Here is a 19,477-nt window from a genome sequence, read left to right as displayed (position 1 = left end):
ATACCCACTAATTCTAGATCATTATGCTAGTAAGATAAATTTAATGTTTGTAAGTACAATGCAACATTTTGATGTGCCCTTAAATCATGGGGAAGGATCCCCATTCAACCTAGTCCTACTCCAACCCCGATTCATGACTTCCTTGAGTTCCCTGCACTAGGCAATGTTCTTTTATTAGTTTTAATTTTCTCTTACTAGTCATGCTTACTTTCTGAAATTCCAAGAAAAAATCCAGGCTTGCATGTTTTCAATAAGAAATGTTATAATAGAAACCAATCCAAATAAGTTAGATTTAAACCATCTTTCTGAAGACCAAATCCCTTTTTAAAATAAGGGCTAAAGGGAAGTATTTATTTTAAGTAAGACAAGTAAAGTCACAGATCAAAGAGGCTGCAAAAGTTTAAAAGCAAATCGCAAACATTTGCAAACCAAGAGCTTTACACATCAAGAATAATTATTTCACTTTCTGAAAGTAACTGGAGACATACATGCTTAAGCAAATGTAGAGTTATAATTTAAGTACTTGACACCTCGCTTTCTCCTGGAACATTTAAAAAGTAACCCACCTACTCAGCCAACATATAAACATGAGAATAATACTCAGATTAATTGATCCCTGAGCAGTTTAGTGAAAAACCTAAACCATTTCTCTTAGGGCAAAGGTGTCTGCAAGAACTGCTCAACAGTAGTGTGTGAAAATGTTTTGAAGTCAAAGTGAAATGAATATAACATATTTGAATGTGAATACAAAGGACCTACATCCTTCTTTAGCTATGATCTTGGGCTGGGTGGTTCACCGTACACAAGAAACCAGCATAGAGAAAAAAAGACCTATGACCTAGTTGATATACTGCCTCATTGTGGAGCAAAACATCATTTTACAGAGGTAGAACTAATTTAGTTGGCTATTTCAACTATAATAGTAGAGGTTGAACTTTAAAAAGTCTTTAAAAAACAAATTTTGGAAATTCCTTTTCCAGTAATGAAGGTATAGTTAGCCCTCCAGATTTGCGAGTTTGACTTCTGTCAATTTGATTATTCACATATTTGATTTATATGTTCTCTCCAGGAACCTCTCGGTTCTCAGATGACAATAGAATTGCAACCAGCCAGATCTGGGGCTAATAGGAGTTGAAGCTACTAGAACCGAAAGCAAGCAGTCAGTGGAGCCACTAGAGCAGACATGGGCAAACTTCGGCTCTCCAGGTGTTTTGGACTTCAACTACCAAAATTCCTAACAGCTTCAAGCCCTTTCCTTTTCCCCCTCAGCCACTTATACCCGGAGGGCTGAAGTTTGCCATGCCTGCACTAAAGAGTTGCCATAAAAACCTGCATCGCCAGAGTATGGTCAGTACCTGAGGGACAGAGAAACTACTGCTTTGTGTTTCAGTCTGGTGATAGAAGCATCCTTACCACCATAAAACTAAATTATTTTTTACTAATAGATATAATAACAAAATGCAAACCTGGGCGACACCGGGTAAATGAGCTAGATTAATATAAATACACTCACCATTTTGCTGTATTGATTTACCAACTTTCTCTCAGGACTGGGCTCATGAAAGTTGAAAGAGACCACAATGGGTTGAAAAATGGAAGAAAGGGTGTAAATTCTCACAAAATGTAATTCAATATGCCTCTAGAGTACCTGGGAATACCACCACTCCAAGATGTCATTGAATGGCCAGGCTGTTTGTTTCATGTCCACAGCTTCCCTGTTGGACTGTATTGGCACATCTTTAGAGAAAATAATTCAGAATAGAGATGGGATGACATGGGCCATTGGGGAGAAATGAAGGGGAAAACCAAGACATGATATTTTTGGAAGGAGAAATGTAGTACAGAAGGAAACAAAAGTGAATGGGAGGAGAGGGGAGGTCCAGGCACTATTTTTGGAGTAGATATTACTTTCTTAAGTACACATACTTTGGATAAACAAAGACGGTAGTCATCAACATTCTGATCGGGAATGCTTATTTTTCCCTTTTCTTTTTTGAGAAACAATGTTCTCTGCTTTAAAATAGTTCCAGGTAACAGAAAAGAGAGAAATTAGAATGTGGATGGGAGGAGGAGGAAACAGTAGGTGTCCATGCTAAAATATTGTTAAAAATGGCTATTTGTGTAATATGCCTCTTTTGTTCTGGGGAAAAAGTATCACGTCCACATTCCAGGACACATAAGCAAGTCTACATATATTTCATCTGTTAATTCTATGTAATCTTGCTTTTTCAATTACTTCGAACATGACACATTTCCTTTCTCCTCCCATCATTTCCTTTGTCTTCAGCATACTACCACCAAGCCCCCAGTAGTGCAATGGGTTAAACCCTTGTGCCAACAGGACTGCTGACCAAAAGGTTGGTGGTTCGAATCCAGGGAGCGGGGTGAGCTTGCATCTGTCAGCTCTAGCTCCCTATGCGGGGACATCAGAGAAACCTCCCACAGGATAGTAAAACATCAAAAACATCCAGGCATCCCCTGGGCAACATCCTTGCAGACGGTCAATTCTCTCATACCAGAAGCAACTTGCAGTTTCTCAAGTCACTCCTGCACAAGAAAAAAAAAAAGCATACAACTATTAAGCTAAAGCAAGGCCACATCTATATTAATCATTGAATGCAATTTCAAACCAATACTGAAGAAAGTGAGGATGATTACACAGGAAATCCTGGAACCAGTTTGAGAACTGGATAGCGATTACACAAACCACAGAGCACTGAGGCACATGAAGTTTTCTTTCACACACATTTATTTATTTATTTATTATTTATTTATTTATTTACAGCATTTATATTCCACCCTTCTCACCCCGACGGGGACTCAGGGCGGATCACATTGCACACATAAAGGCAAACATTCAATGCCATAACATATAACAGAGACAGAGACAAGACACAGGCATGGGCTGGCCTCAAACTCATGACCTCTTGGTCAGAGTGATTTGTTGCAGCTGGCTTGCTTTCCAGCCTGCACCACAGCCTTTATGAAAGTCTTTTGCCTGGCTGCCACAGTTTGAAGCTAGCTCTGAATTGCATTAAATGGTCAGTGTAGATGGATCCTGGGTTAATAGCACAAAAGTAGTCAGTTAACTTAGGTGAGTGGAAGGAGGCAGTATTTTGCTTCCTAGTTTGTGCAGGTAAAAACAAACTGCTTCAGTTTTTTCTAGCTTGTCTGTTCTTCTTCATTAACAACCTTTGTCATCTTGACCATACTCTGTTGTTGCTTGGCTGCATATATCCTGGTGTTTTTTAGTGAAAATGTTGGAGAGTAAAAAACTTCTAAGGCATTTTGTAAGAAATAATTTTTGAAGTTAAGGGGAAAAAAGCTGCTGACATGCTTATCACATATAAGCCGGCAGTCAGTGCCTTTACAGCCTTGAGCTCATGGTACTAGGGTGGAATGTAAAAGACCGCCTAAATCAAGGCAAAGCTGTTCCTAAATCAACTACATTCTAAGCAGAACTGATGAGCGCATAAGGGAACAGATGCATAACAAATGCATTTTCTTGTAGCTTCCCTTAAAACTTCCCAGAATCCTTGTGCATGCTAGTCTACAGACTTTTGGTTCCAGTTGAGAAACACACACACACCCTGACCATATCCATCACTGAATTCAGCTTTACTTTTGGATATTGTTCGAAATTTTCATTGAAACCCAACACTTCTTGAGTTGCCTTCTGCTCACACAAAAGGGCCTCCCATCTGGAGCAAATGGAGGAGGGTTCAGCAGCCTCTGGGGAAGGGGGATTTTTGCTTTAGCCAAAGAAAGCTATTGCTCTGGTGGACACAGTTGGATCAAGCCCATTGGCTTGTACACAGACTTATGCACATTGAGATCAATAGGATTTTAATTCACTTAACTACTTCAGGTCTCATGGATTTTAGTGAGTCTTGCCTTATGCCTCATTTGGATCTAATCCTTTGTGCATTGCTGTTAAATACTATCCATTCTGATAAATACCATTTTCAGTCCTATGGAAGATAAATGGATAGACTTTCTTTGTAGTTGCCTAGATTTTCATGTCTCATGAGACCAGAGAGGAGACTTTTTTGTGCATCCTAAGCTACTTTTTTCTCATTTTTCTCTCATTTTACTTCCAAGTCCCGGACTTCATGAATAATAGTTGCTCTCAGTACAAAGCGTTTTATTCCAGGCACAAAGCAGAGATATAACAGATATAACAGAGCTTAGGAAAGCTTTTTTAAAAAAACGATTCCCAGAATTCCCAAAGCAGTATGTTAGTCATACCACATAAATACTTGAAATACTTCAGATCTTGTCTCAACTTGGAGGCTAGGCAAGGTTAGCTGTGGTTAATACTTGGATGGGAGGCCGCCAATGAATTTCAGGTTCTCTAGGCTGTATTTCAGAGGAAGAAAGTGGGGAAATCATTTCTAAGGATTACTTGCCTAAGAAATCTCTATGAAATCCATGGAGTCATCAAAAGTTGACAGGCGACTTGAAGGCACATGCACATAAGGTAGTCATAAAGTTTTCAAGTTCTGGAGTATACCATGCTAAGCCACATGTAAAGACTGCACACACTTTGTAAGGGTCAGAGAAAACCAGCAGTTCTAATTCCTGTAGATAACTGACTGCACTGTGCCTCTGTTTTGATCCTATATTCTCCAAAAGAGTTAACTTGCGCTACATAATGACTTCAGAGTCCATGTGCCACTAATTAGGGCATACAATTCAAGAAACCTATTTGGCAGTGACAACTGTGATTAATAATCTCTTGTTCCACTTTTTCAGCTGCTCTTAAAGTGCCTCAATATTCAAAAAGTAGAAATGGTTGAAAAGTAGAACACAGTCTTTTTTTTTTAGCTTGCAAATACAAGACTGAACATAAGATGACACTGAATCAACTGAGGAAAAGGTAGCACACTTAGGGTGTATCTGCACAATATACAGCTTGAGGACCACTTGTGGACCTCCAAAGGATTTCAGACAGCCTGTGAACAATGTAGAGGATGTAGAAAAAAAGTACAGATCTAACAAGTACTTTGTGCACAACTTGTGCCTGACATTACCCAGTACCACCCTACTTCCACAAGTCACTGGCTGAAAGAGCAGATTGATGAAAAGTGAGTTGTCAAAAAGTCTGTATTTACATTCCAACTTTCTCCAAACATGAGACTCAAGTGGTTCACTGAAGAAATTAGAACAAAATACAGCTATGATCTTACATTACACATGAAATGATAAATGCAAAACTATGTATTATCTTTTACTCATTTCCCCAAACCCACATTAACTGATAAACAGGACACCAGCCACTGATGATAATAGTTGTTGTTTTTGTTTTTTTAAAAAAGCCTTTCTTACTAAACCTAGCATTAATCGAGATCAGTTTAAAATAATTTTAAACTTAGGTACGATAACAAATGCAGAGTTCCCTTTATCCCCTGGCATTAAAATGCCTTTCTGCAACAACCAGTTAGTTACCAGAATCCTGTCTAAACAGAAATGACTTTGGCTGCCAACAGAAGAGCAGAGGCGGAGATGACTAAGACTTCTGTATGAGAGAGTTCATTGCCCTTGCTTGCCCTCACCAGATGTGCTGGGACAGTGCAGGGACTGACAAAAAGCCCTTTTCTGAGGCTCAATCTTTCAGACGGTGAACCCAAGCCATAAAGGTCATAACCAGAGGCCTTTTTACATCACACAACTTTTTTTTTTTTAGTTTTTGATACAGGCTGAGTATCTCTTATATAGAATTCCAAAATCTTCCAAAATGCCACATTGTACACAAGTGGCTGAGATAGTAACATCCTTGCATTCTGATTATTTGGTACATGTAAACATTGTGTCATGCACAAAATTATTAAAATATTGTGTATAAAATTACTGTCCATCTACATGCATATGAAATGTACATGATCGTAATGTTTAGACTTGGGCCCACCACAAAATATCTCATGTATATGTGATGTAATTTTCCAAAATCTGGGGAGAAAAAAAATCTGAAATCTTAAACATTTCTGCTACCAAACATTTTGTATAAGGGAAGCTGAACTTGTACCACTTTAACTGCTATGGCCCCAGCCTACAAAATCCTGGTTTCTAGTACTGTTCTTCATTTTCTGATGGAGTAACCTGATCCTTTCTTCTTTGGTGTATGTCTGCTTATGCTTCCCATTCTTGTTCTAGATATTTTGCACCACTTTATGCGTTGTCTTCACATTTAAGTAAAACACACATAGATTTCAGTACATTTGAGCTGTCTGAAAGAAGGCTTCAAACCAAGAATGGGCCAATAATATCAAATGATATAAACCATTTCCAAATCATTTTGCTTGAATGAAACCAAAGAAGATGTGGTTTGAATGTTGTAATTGAACTACCTTATTTATTTTAATCCTTGCAGTAGTTTAAGTATGGAATTTAGAGATTAAAGAGAAGGGCATGCAAAATATCACTGGATGGAAACAGAAGGCAGAGAGACCTTGGGGGTGGGGATGGGGACAACGGCATCCCTCCTAATAGCCAAGGATGTGGTTTCAGGAAGTTACCTAAGGCTACAATGAAGGAGATGAAAACCATATGCTCATACACGTAGGTGATGATTCTCCATGCTCAGTGAATTAAAGATCTCTGTAAATCACAATAAGCCAGAGTAATGAAATTAAGCTCTTGCCAGTACAGAAATAAATAATGGCTGTCTATACTGGAAACCCTATTAAATCTCTTGGAGGCTTGCTTACTTTTTAGTTAAAAAAGGACTTAGAGGTCTCTCTCTGCTATTATAGTCAATCCTTCAGAAGACTGATAGGAGATTCAGACAAGGCAATGATAACACTTTGAAATCTCACTGACTGCCATGTTTCCATCTTTTGGGATTCATAGTATGGGGACATCAGGAATTCTCTGCTAGAGAGCTCTAGTGCTGTAGCTCAAGATGTGTTGTAGACAATTCAAAATCTTTTAACCAAACTACAAACCCTAGGAATCCATAGGATAGAGTTATGGCAGTAGAAGTGATACTGAAGTGCCATAACTGTGCAGTGTGGGCACATGTGCTTAGATTACTAAGTGAAAAAGTGTGAGTGGATGTGCTGAGGATGGGCAGAGAAAAACAACCCATTACTTCAGTTAATAGTAGTAACATGATAAAATCCTATGTTTCATATTTATGACGGTACATTCAATTTTTTAAATCAATCCATAAATTATACTTAAAACATTGTGAACAATTGCACAGATTCTGATCTTCACAAACACACAATTATTAATGTATTATATTCAGCATTTGTAAAATCTCAGTACTCTATTCAGATCATGAACCTATATTTATTAGCACATACTGGAACATACATCTGTTCATCGAAGAGTTTCTCTAGCCCAGCGTTTCTCAACCTGGGAGCTGGGACCCTTGGGGGGTTGTGAGGGAGTGTCAGAGGGGTCGCCAAAGACCAGTATTTTCTGTTGGTCATAGGGGGTTCTGTGTAGGAAGTTTGGCCCAATTCTATTATTGGTCGGGTTCAAGGGGCTCTTTGATTGTAGGTGAACTCTAAATCCCAGCAACTACAACTCCCAAATGTCAAGGTCTATTTTCTCCAAACTCCACCAGTGTCCAAATTTGGGCATACTGAGTATTTGTGCCAAGTTTGGTCCAGATCCATCATTGTTTGAGTCCACAGTGCTCCCTGGATGTAGGTGAACTCCAGATCCAAAACTCAAGGTCAATGCCCACCAAACCCTTTCAGTATTTTCTGTTGGTCATGGGAGTTCTGTGTGCCAATATTGGTTCTATTCCATTGTTGGTGGAGATCAAAATGGTCTTTAATTGTAGGTCAACTATAAATACCAGCAACTACAACTACTAAATGACCCACCCCAACCCCCCCCCACCAGTATTCAAATTTGGGTGTATTGGTTATTTGTGCCAAATTTGGTCCAGTGAATGAACACACATCTTGCATGTCAGATATTTACATTATGATTCATAACAGTAGCAAAATTACAGTTATGAAGTAGCAATGAAAATAATTTTATGGTTGGGAGTCACCACAACATGGGGAACAGTATTAAGGGGTCATGGCATTAAGAAGGTTGAGAACCACTGCTCTAGCCCCTCTCCATTACTAAAGTGTTAATTTCCATGGCTTAAAACCAATTTCTAGCCAAACGAGGGTAGACCTACTGAATTACTTTCTGAATGATAAATCAGCATTTATGCAATTCTCACTGATTCAATGGGTCTACTATAGTTGTTGATATCTGCCTTCAAGGCATTTCCAATTTATGGTGACCCCTAAGGCAAAGCTATCATAGGGTTTTCTTGAGAATATTTGTTCAGAAGAGGTTTGTCATTACCTTCTTCTGAGGCTGAGTGAATGTGACTTGCCCAAGGTCACCCAAAGGGTTTCCATGGCTGAACAGGGATCTGTACCCTTATCTCCAAAGCCAAAGTCCATCATTTCATGCTGGCCCCCATCTACTCTAAATAGAATGAAAATTTGATTTAAACTCATATATCTATTCTGATTTGGATAACCTAATGACACAATATAAATCATTTTGTTATTAAGAAAGCAAATTCAAATCACAGCTATTGTTCTGTATTTGACCTCTATTTTTCTATGGATTGCTGGCAGAAGTACAAACTGGTAGACATAATAAAAATAATAGAAAAATATTACCACATTAAATAATAATTGCCAAAAATAACATTAATTTCACTATATCCCATAAAATATACATTATTCTATCTTTTGCTTTACTACTACTGTCTTTTCCAGATAGTTTCCTATTTCAGAAGCATGCAATGTTCAATTAAACTGTAATAATTTTATTTTATGCCATTTTATTTTACTGTTGGACCAAATTTACCCTTGTTTTTTAAAATGTAAAATTCAAACTACAAGAAGAGGAACTGCCTTCCCCCACAGTGTTTTGTTCCATTCACATGAGAAAATCATTTTAAAATGTCAGATATTATATTGACTGTCTCCTTGCCACTGGCATCTGTTGCCATTTCTTTGTTTACACAGGTGAAAGATCATATCTTTCTATATCCACAAGGCTGCCCAAGTCTTTAGATCCTATGGGGACTTTCTCATGGTCTTGACATTGTCACAGTCCTATTTGGTGAGGATACACAAAAGGCTAGTCTGGTCTTGTTTCTGTGACAGATAATGTCTCTTCTGTACATTGAGCATAGTCAAGGGGTTTTGGTGGGAAGGACAAACTAAGAAGCTGTTTTGTTGACTTGTAGCCAATCAGAGTTGGAAGAGACAACATGGGCCAGCTAGTTCAACCCCTTGCCATGCAGGAAAAGCACACTCAAAGTACCCTACACCTATGTTACTATTTGTAATAATGTTAGCTGTGCTGTTCCGGAGTTGTGAAATAGCAATAGATAAAAGACATAAACATTCATAACAACGTTAAATTGAGCATCAGCAGCACCTTGGAAGGCAGAATATGCCCATGTTTAAACAGAAGTAAGTGCTGTTGAATCAAATGAAATATTTCCTGCTTTCCAAATTCCAGGATAACAGTCAAGAGTAAAAAACCTACTGCCACTGCCTCCTAATACTGAGAGACAGAAACAGGAGCTAAAAGCCTGTGACACCAAAGACATTCTGTATACATTTTCTGATTAATGAGATTTAAAATATAAAGGAAGCACACACCAGTGTTCTTCAAGGAAAAGGCATCTTGAGACATTGGATGGCTCTGCAAATGGAAATAAAATCTAAATGATAATAAAGGGAAGAGCTTTCTCAGTACATTTATCATTAGGTCTCCTTTTGACTTTCCCATTTCCTGTCCATAGTTGCAGTTATCATCTTGCTATTCCTAACCTTTCCTCCTTACTACATTTTCACAGTTAAGAAAATAGCCAAAAGAATTGCTAAGGAGAGGACGTGGCTTATTAACTGACTGATTTGTAAACATTTGTATAGTGTTTGTCATTTAAAAAAAAATCCCAGGGTACTTCACAATAAAATAGTAGCTGAAAACAAGAGAAAACAGTAAAAACCAGAGACTCATTCATTAAAAAAATGAACTGAAAATGCCTGGATAAACAGACATGTTTTTTATTTGGTGATGGTGATGGTGGAAGATTAACCTAATTTCAGTCATAGCTCACTGTAATGACTTATTCTTTGACGCTGGTGCATTTCTAAGCCAGCCTTCTCAGATCATATGGACTGATTTGAATTTTTATTTATTTTGTTTTTGGTTTAAGTAATCTTCTAATAATATGCAAATATAATAGAAAATCTCATACGAATGTTGGTGGTATTATTAGGACTTATCTCCACTAGTTAAAAAAGTTCTCAGTCTGAATTCAGTGTGGGCAGTCTTCATGATGTACATCAACTTTAAGTAAGTATCAGTAGTATTTTCACCCATATCCCAACTTTGCTCTGTACTAAGCAAATTTGGGGGATACTCTGAAGTTTGAAAGAAAGTCCAGAAGATCTGCAGGCTTCATTGTTATTTCGAAGCTGGATTGGGTCCATTTTGCTCTGATCCATTGTCCACATGTACACCGTTTCCATCACCCTTCTCCCGTGATGAACACAAGGAAGCGGTTGGTCTTTCTCATATCACCGCTACTCCTTCTTTCTGGCCATGGAGTACCCTGTGAGTGCCTTACCACTGCAGTTGCATCGGTTGATGTCAGAACGAGGAACCCATGCACTCAACAAAGAGGAGTGGGTCACTTGCAGGGAGCTATGAGGTTGGCAAACAACAGTAGTGGCAATTTATGGTAAACAGACAGGCCAGTAATGGGATGGCCTGTACAATCTGGACACATAGCCCCAGATTCAACAGGTACATGCCAGTTAAGGATAAGAGCAACAAACGGGGAACTTCTCTTGTACAAGCCGTAAGTATAAGAATACAATCTGAAAACAGGGCCCAAACCAGATGTTTCTCTGACATTCTAGACAGGTACCTACAAATTCTGAAAAAGTGCAAGAAACTTTATCTTTATCATAGTGTTGGCTATGATAGAGTTTTGGTATGAACATTTTTTCTCCTGCTTAATCCCACAAATACTACAATGAGTCCTTAAAACTGTATACATTCATTTGTTGTTAATTAGAGATGTATTAAACCTATTCATTATATTTAAATAAATACTTCATCACTGACATTCCTATTGGTAAGAAAAGCAAAAACATCTGCTGAAGTTATGAGTGGGTTGACATCAGAGTTCAACTAAAGGGGAGCCAGAAATTTATCAGATAGGCCTCAACTTGCCCTCCTTTACTATAACTCAGAAATGAAATACCATTTTCACTGTTAGCTCTAATCACTAGGTCCTGATACAAATGGCATCAGAAGAATATTGGAAGTATATGGATGTACAGATGCATTGAGCCATACTTGATGGATGTTAAGTATTCAATAGTCCAAGATATGCATCATGCTTAGGTCAAATAACAGGGGAAAAATATCAAAAAAAACCCCAACCAAACAACTATAAAAAACAAAACAAAATAAAAAGCCAATAAATAACAAATTCCTTAAAAGATTGCAACTTTAAAGATAACTCCTAATGCAGACAACACCTGAGTGTCAGCTTAATTTAACTACAAATATACAAAAGCAAAATCTAATTGATGTAAAAAGTATACAAAAAAGCAATTGAAAACAGTCTCCAAGGCATATTCATTAAAAACACATTGGTGGGAAATAAGTTTAAGGAATCTATCTGATTTCAGTGGGAAATCAGATGTGAAAGAAGAACCACTCATTTTTCTCTGTACAAATGGTTGCTTGATCACAAAGAGGGCCCTTCCAGACAGGCACTTAATCCGGAGTAAGAAAATCCCTGATACCTTAAGGAGAGCCCTCATATGGAGCCATTAGTCTCAGGAAATGGTCTCACGGCATCCAGAAAGCTTTAGATAATGTGGATTGAAGTGAACCACAAAGGTTACGGGACATTCACTAGAAGTTTTCTTTTAATTTTTTTCTTATTGAAACTCCGAGATGCGCTGCACCTCATAAGCGCTGATGCGGATATAACAAAGTGCACACAAGCAGATTTCCTGTCATCATCTCTCCTCACCCTCCTGTTGCCTTTAAATTTACCCTCTTGAACCTCATTTCCCTTTCAGGTCATTTGCCTGCCATACTGGTGCCCACTGTGCAAATTCAATTTCAGAAATATGAGAACAAAGGAATGGTTGGAGAGCGTTCTTATGGGAATTGCTTTCCTCTTGTGGTTCCATTTGGCTCCATCCATTTACATCTCTCATCAGCTGTTTTGGGATTATAAAATGAGGATAAGCACTGGAGCACTCTATACCAGTGTATTGTTTTTTTGAGGGCAGGGATATACAGTGTTCTGTAGCAGTTGCATCCTTTGGATTTTAAGTGAACCTTTTTATCATGTGCTTTTATGCCATCCTGTGATCCAGCGTCATCTAACTCCCCATCCCTTTAATCCCAATTTCTTCTGAAATTTAAGGTCTGTGTAATATTAGAAAATCTCTGGGCAAGAGCACTGCCTTGAAAATCCTGGTGGCTGATGATATGGCTAAGCGCTTTGGAACAGGTGTTGTGGGCTCTCCAGGGGTCCACCAAGCCACTACATTGCCTTCTTCATCCAAGTTTTTCTGGTCACATCTGGCATCAGCACTGAGTGGCCTGACCATTTTGAAGGCATATGCATGTGTAAATTCTCCTGTAGTGTGTTTGAACATTTTTGCTTTTGATTTAAGGTCACAGAAATTGAATTGAATGTATTATACTATTCCTCATGTAGGTGAATATCCACCTCTCTCTGCTTTAAGTGGCAGTCAGTCATACTCTCTTGGGTTAAGAGGAAAGCAAAGGCAAGCCGCATTCTCACCTTCTCTTGCCAAGAAAGCCCTGTGATATGTTCGCATTAGGTTGGAAACAACTTGAAGGCGCACAACAAGCAAGCATTCTCATCCCTTAATCCCTTGCCCCATGTACCTCCCTCCTCCTGCTCTCATCCTCCTCCTGTCTAATTGTCTTTTCTGTTGTCTTATTTATCCTTCATTATTTCTCCACCCATCAGTTTTGCCTAAATGTCTTCTTGTCCTTTCTCTCCCTCCTTCCGGCTCCTGACATTTCCTCTTTGCACTTGTCATCTCCCTACTTTCCCAGCCTATCTCTTATTCTCTCCCCCCCCCCCCCCGCCCCCACAATAGCTAATTCTGGTTATTTTTTTTTTATTCTTGTTCCTTCTGCTCAAAGCTGAACTTGGAAATTTTATTTGGTTGGATTACAACTCTAATGAGTAGTTTAAAGAAGTGCTTCCAAAGATTTTAAATACAAAGCTGGAGAAAGTTTGGTTTTTCTTCTGGTAAGAAACACAATAAAAACTTTATTTAGTTCAATGGTCTTATAAGCAGTGTCTACAAAGACCCTAACAACCGAATTTGGAAAAAAAATTCTCTTAAGTGCACAGCTTGGAAATTTTAAATGCCAACTAGAGAAGTATTTTATAATTTGCTAGGCTATAAGTGACATGCCCTGAGGACTTGTGGTTGACATTAATGGATCATGTGGATGACATTAATGGATCATGTGGAGCAATCTTCCAAGGAAGATTGCTCTGGGATTATTCAAATTCTATGGGGTGCTGTGACTGGAAAGTGGGTAAACTGATCAAATATGCTTAAAGTTCAGAATCCTTTTAATTTGGTTTAATTGGCCATAACAATTTGTTGTTCCCAGTGGATTGCTTTCTTGATTTGCTTCACATTTCAAGGGATGCAGAGGAATAACTGATTTATTTATTTATTTATTTATTTACAGCATTTATATTCCGCCCTTCTCACCCCGAAGGGGACTCAGGGCGGATCACATTACACATATCGGCAAACATTCAATGCCTTTTAACATAGAACAAAGACAGACAAACATAGGCTCCAAGCGGGCCTCAAACTCATGACCAGAGTGATTCATTGCAGTGATTCATTGCAGCTGCTCTCCAGCCTGCGCCACAGCCCGAGCCCAATCTAAGAGATTATAAATCAAGAGTAGCCAGTTTCTGGCACACCAAAGATGAGCCATTCTAGAGAAGTACATAAACATATATTGTAATCCTTAATACAATCAATATTAATAGTAAAGGTAAAGGTTTTCCCCTGACATTTAGCCTAGTTGTGTCTGACTCTAGGGGTTGGTTTCATCTCCATTTCTAAGCCAAAGAGTCGGTGTTGTCCATAGACACCTCCTAGGTCATGTGGCCGGCATGATTGCATGGAGCGCTGTTACCTTTTAATTTATAAGATCAAAAACTTAGCCATCTGGGATACTTTTGGATACTACTGAAATTTATAGGTTTTTGGTTAATTCCCATCCATTTTAATAGTTCTTCAGTAAGATAACCTTATAAGCTCACTGACTTGGATAACATAGCCATTTCATCTAAAGAAGTGCACATTTCTGACATTTCCTCCCTATAGCTTCAGAAAAACTCCTTGTTATGGTCAGAATAAAGACCCCCCCCCTCTGTATGGGGGGGGGGCTGCTGAAGAAGGAGGCAACTGCTTTCATTGAACCCCTAAAACCCTCCTTAGGTTTGTGTGATTCCCTCCTTTCACAGCAGCTCCCATTTCATCCCATCTTACATGGCTTGGGAGTGCTTCTGGGAAGTGAACCCCTCCCAGTGGAGTGGTTGTGCGGGAATAAGAATTGCTGAGAAAATTTTCCTTCTGTGGCTGTCACTAAATTAATTTATCTTAAGTTAAGCAGAATTTTGTATCTGTGCTACTTGTACATGGGAAGCATGCATATTTATCATCAAACATACAGCAGCTCTTCCTTTGGTAGCGCTGCTAATCATTTCCAGTAACATTTCTCCTCTCTTTGGAAATTGCTCATTGCTCTGAGACTCATCTGCACCCTCTTAATATTTTCCTGAAGGGATCAATCTACGGAAGCCTCCAGGGCATCCATTTGAAGAGGAGATAGGCTTTCTCCTACAAAATGCCTCCAATATGCTTTCAGAGGCACCGCTAGAGATAGGTTGGTGTTGAAAGGCAAGTATTGACAACTGAAGCTAAACATAATGGATGCTCCATGTACACTAACAGCATTAAAAGTGCATCATCAATTCCTTTGTAGTGCACCAGGGAGATATTTGATTATGTGACAAGGAAAAATTGGAATTTGTATTGATGCATTTGCAAGTATTGGCAGAGCAGAGTGAAATATTATACAGTGATGACAGTGTACAAGGTAGTAACATAATGTGGGAGAAAATACACAGTCAATTGACCACAACACGTTTCCACTGTATCATTCTCATATTTTATTTTAAAACATGAAAACGTTGGCTGTCTACTGTTACTTCATTCTTCATATTTCTAAGCTATCTTGTAAGTCCAAGAAATTGTATCCAGTTTGAATAAAGGCTTTTCACTACCCTTATGAGGCTTTCTTAATACAATAGTTTAAAAAATCTAGAGATATGAATAAAAGCAATCATAAGAGGCACAAAGGTTTAAAAGAGTGTTCTCTGTGTTTATGTGCAGCCCTGCTGACCACTTTGTACATCCCAAAGCCTCAGGACCCACCCAAGTTTTTTGTAAAAAAAATCAGGTTGAATGTCTTGTCATTTTAAATCAGCTCAAAGTGCCACAACTGCTTGCAAATGTAGTAGTTTGCTTTCCACAACTTCTCAAAGGTACCCTCATCAAATGTTACAGATCACACCAGATTGTTTTAAATATTTGGACCTGATTTTGGGTGATTTTTCATGTGAAAACTGGCCCTTGGTTGCCCCAAACTACCCATAGATACAGGCATTTGCTTTTACAACTCCCCAGAGCCCCCAACCTCTCTCAAATGGTCAAAATGGAGCAGTGTGATCCATAATAAATACGAAAATAAATTGGGAGAAATTGCACTACTTCCTCTATAGTTGCCCATTCCTACTCTAGAGCATAGCATTATTATTAGACTTCTCCAGAAAGGGTAAATGTATTGGGAGACTGCAATATATGTTTCTTTTTACACATTTGAACTGTTTCCCCAGTCAATTTCAGTGGGAGAAGCAACAATTTAGAATGGAAATATATGGCTATGGCAATCGGGATGAACTTATTGCCATAATAAATCCCTCTCCACTGTATGTTTTATCATGCATTCTTACCTGAAAGTTACCAAAGCAGCTTCCTCCAGGGAGGGTGACATAACTCACAAAAGGAGGCCCTGGTGAGTTTAGTGATTCATAAAGTACGGTGCCTTCACTTGAAAAGACGCCTTTCTGCTTCTGTTTATTCTCCCAGAATTCCTGAAGCATTGCCACAACATTCACTGAAAAACAATTTTAAAAATGAAAAATGAAAAAATATATTCAAAATGCACTTTTGCACGATATATTTGCTTTACTAATAGCAGACAGTTTGCCCATATAAGCAGGTAGATGAGGCTATGCTCCAATATTGGGGGTACTGTTTCATTATTTGGGCGGAGGCCACTAGGGGGTGCTAGAGAGAGAAGGATAGTCCATTTTATGGGGATGGAGGGTGGATTGAAGGAGTTATACCATTTCCTCCTGTTTTCCTGTTATTCCCCCCACTCATATGCCCGTCGTGGAAGCAACCCTCATTTATGATACAGGAAGGGAGGAGGGGGAATAACCAGCAAAAATGGTGGAAATAGTTTTCCTCCATCTCCCCCTGCCCATAGAATGGACTATCTTTCTCACTCTAGTGCCCCTTAGTGGCCTCAGTTTGGATAATGGAAGAGTACCTAATAAAGTAATACTTAGGCATAGGATTTTTCAAAGAAACAGGGGCATAGCTGATTCAGTAAGATTTACATTTTTTCCAATTATTTAACACAATGATGTATTTGATTTAAATTGTTGGTGCTGTCATCTGCCTTTAACTCTATGACAACCTTCTCATGAGGTTTTCTTAGCATAGACCTTTTCAGGGGAAGAGGATTGACCATAGCTTTCCTCTGTGGCTGAGAGAGTGTAACCTGCCTAAAATCATCCAGTGGGTTTCCATGGGGATTCAAACCCTGGTCTCCCAGAGTCCTAGTCCAACACTCAAACAATTACATCATGCTGGGACTCAGTACTCAGTACGATTATTGTTTATCTTATACGCCTGGAATTTGATTTCAGAAATCACTCAGTCAAAGGGTTAGGATTGCAGCTATGCAGGGAAAATACATATGATTGGGTCTGGGCACAATGAAATCTTCCTCTTCCTCCTCTTCCTTCTTGAGCAGAAATTAGCCTTGCCTCCTTAATTACAATCCAGCTGTCTGACACCCCCAGCATGCTTTTCCGAAGACGAAAAGATACTCTCATGAAAATCTGTACTTAGAGCCTTTTTCTAGAGCAATACAAAAACCTGTAATATATCCTCCCCATCATTACAATATATGGTATTGTACAGGGTAGGCATTTCCCCTAATTTTCTTCTCAAATAAAGAAACAAGTAATTTTAGCAATTCCCGCCGCAATAATGTTTTCTAAAACTACACAATTTTGGAAGATGATTCACTATTTGTGGCTTCCTTGTACATGTAGTTGTTATGCTCAAAAATGCATTTTTTTCTATGCAGAAAATAGCATTTTCAACATTAAATGAACCATTATGAATTTTGTGTAGAAGCCCTAATTGCAGCATTTTTTTTTTTTTTGCTCAGGGGAAATCCCCCTGCCCAAAAAAAACAACCATATGTCACTTGTAATGATTTCTCAACATTTAAAAAAATTCAACACTTTCCTAAATGTTTTTTAAATATTATTTCAATCTACATTGCACTCAGTGGCATCAATATGCCATTGCATCCCCTGCTTACACTGCCCATATGTTACGAGGCATGTCAGCATGATGTAGTGGCTTGAGTGCTGGACTATGGCTCTGAACACCACGGTTTGATTTTCTGTTCAACCATGGAAACCCACTGGGTGATTTTGGATGAGTCACACACTCTCAGCTCCAGAAAACCCCATAATAGGGCTACCTTAAGGGTGACCAGAAGTCGAAAATGACTTGATGGCAAACAACAGCAACAACGGTCTTTAATGCTAAAGATTGCTGACCCCTACCCAGTCAAAGTTTCTAATCACAGGGAAAGCCTGTTTACATATGCTTGGTTCCCCACTGCTCTTGATGTGAGGATTGTATGGAAAGGTAATGGTTGGGAACCTAAAAGAAACGTAGTAGAGGTCCTCTTTCCCACTCACAGGATTGCTTGCTTTTCAAGAAAGAAATGACAGAATTGAGCTCTAGTTATCCACACATGTGGTGCCTGAGTTCCAAAACCAACGCTCGTATCTCTCTCCTCCATGTTTGGGGTGGTGACATCTCATCTAGAAAGCACAGTGGAACTCCTTATGGCTTATTGATCTCTCCTTTTCAGCAAAGTCATATGCTGTCAGATGGGATTTTGAAATGTTTGGATAATTTTACCTCATCTGTTTAAGATCCATTTAAAATGTTAGTGGCTGAAAATATGATAGCTTGCCTGTGGGAAAATTGCTGATGTGACAGAGGGCAACCTGTGGTGGAGAACGCAGCTCACAAAACCACAGTTAGAGAATTAGGTTCCCAACTGTTGTCAGAAGTCAATAAATTTAATATATTTTTTCATGTTTCTCAAAAGGGGCACAATATGAGCACTTATTCTGCTCCATCCACCCAATGTAATGATTGGCACTCTAGAAATCCAATTTTTATGACCCAGTTATGCTGAAAAGCTGCTTTATATGAGAGGCACAGAATGTTAATGTTGGGCTAGTCTCTTATTCAGTGACTTCTATAGATGATCTAAGTGGAAAACATAACAACTCTGTAAAATAATATGAATAATAAAACCTAGCTTGACCCACCTTTCAGAAGGGCATGGAGCTCCCTTGCCCCAATTAAACCAAAACGAAAATAGAAAACAGATGGTTATCTCAAACGATGATGGTAGAATTAAGTTTTGACACAAAATGAACAAAGGTGAAAACCCAAGCATTCAATAAGAAAGGGGACAGAAAAAAAAGAAAAGAAAAATGTTTTCTTTTTTCTAAATTAAACATGGGATCCTTCCCTTGAGACAAGTAGGATTTATTAGCTGCTTATTTCGTGTGCCCTGCTACTTACTGTTGATCTCTGAAAACTATCAAAGCAATCGAGTAGATGGAGCTATGATTGGTGACCTGTTTTTTTTTTTACATTCAGGAAAGACAATGCCTTCTTTTCTATGTTTTTTGCCTTTAATTTATTATAATATTAAAACTTAACGTTATGGTAAAATGACTGAGTCTGCTGTCCTATACCCAAGTCCAATTGAATTAAATAGACATCAGTAGTTATTGTACTCATGAAGAATTACATTTGATCCAACAATATTCAATGAAGTTTGCATTTGAAATCTAGTCTTTTTAAATACTCTTCAGGAAAAACTCAGACCTTGGAATGCTAGGTTAGAAAACCAATTTGATAGCATTAAACATTAGAAATTCACTTTTTCCTTCTCTCTTATTCTTCTTTTTTTATTTTCCTTTCTGAAA

General features: G+C 38.5%; 1 protein-coding gene across 1 annotated transcript in view; it reads right to left on the bottom strand.

Moving 5' to 3' along the window:
• Positions 1 to 19,477, bottom strand: part of lix1 (limb and CNS expressed 1) — a 47,547-nt gene that overhangs the window by 9,346 nt on the left and 18,724 nt on the right. Inside the window, exon 2 of the mRNA XM_003216375.4 lies at positions 16,106 to 16,269. Within this exon, the coding sequence (XP_003216423.2) occupies positions 16,106 to 16,269 (164 nt within the window). The remainder of the gene's footprint in view (positions 1 to 16,105; positions 16,270 to 19,477) is intronic.

This window comes from Anolis carolinensis, chromosome 2 (assembly GCF_035594765.1).
Source record: "Anolis carolinensis isolate JA03-04 chromosome 2, rAnoCar3.1.pri, whole genome shotgun sequence".
NCBI classification, from domain to species: Eukaryota; Metazoa; Chordata; class Lepidosauria; order Squamata; family Dactyloidae; genus Anolis; species Anolis carolinensis.
This window is presented reverse-complemented; position numbering and strand designations above follow the sequence as displayed.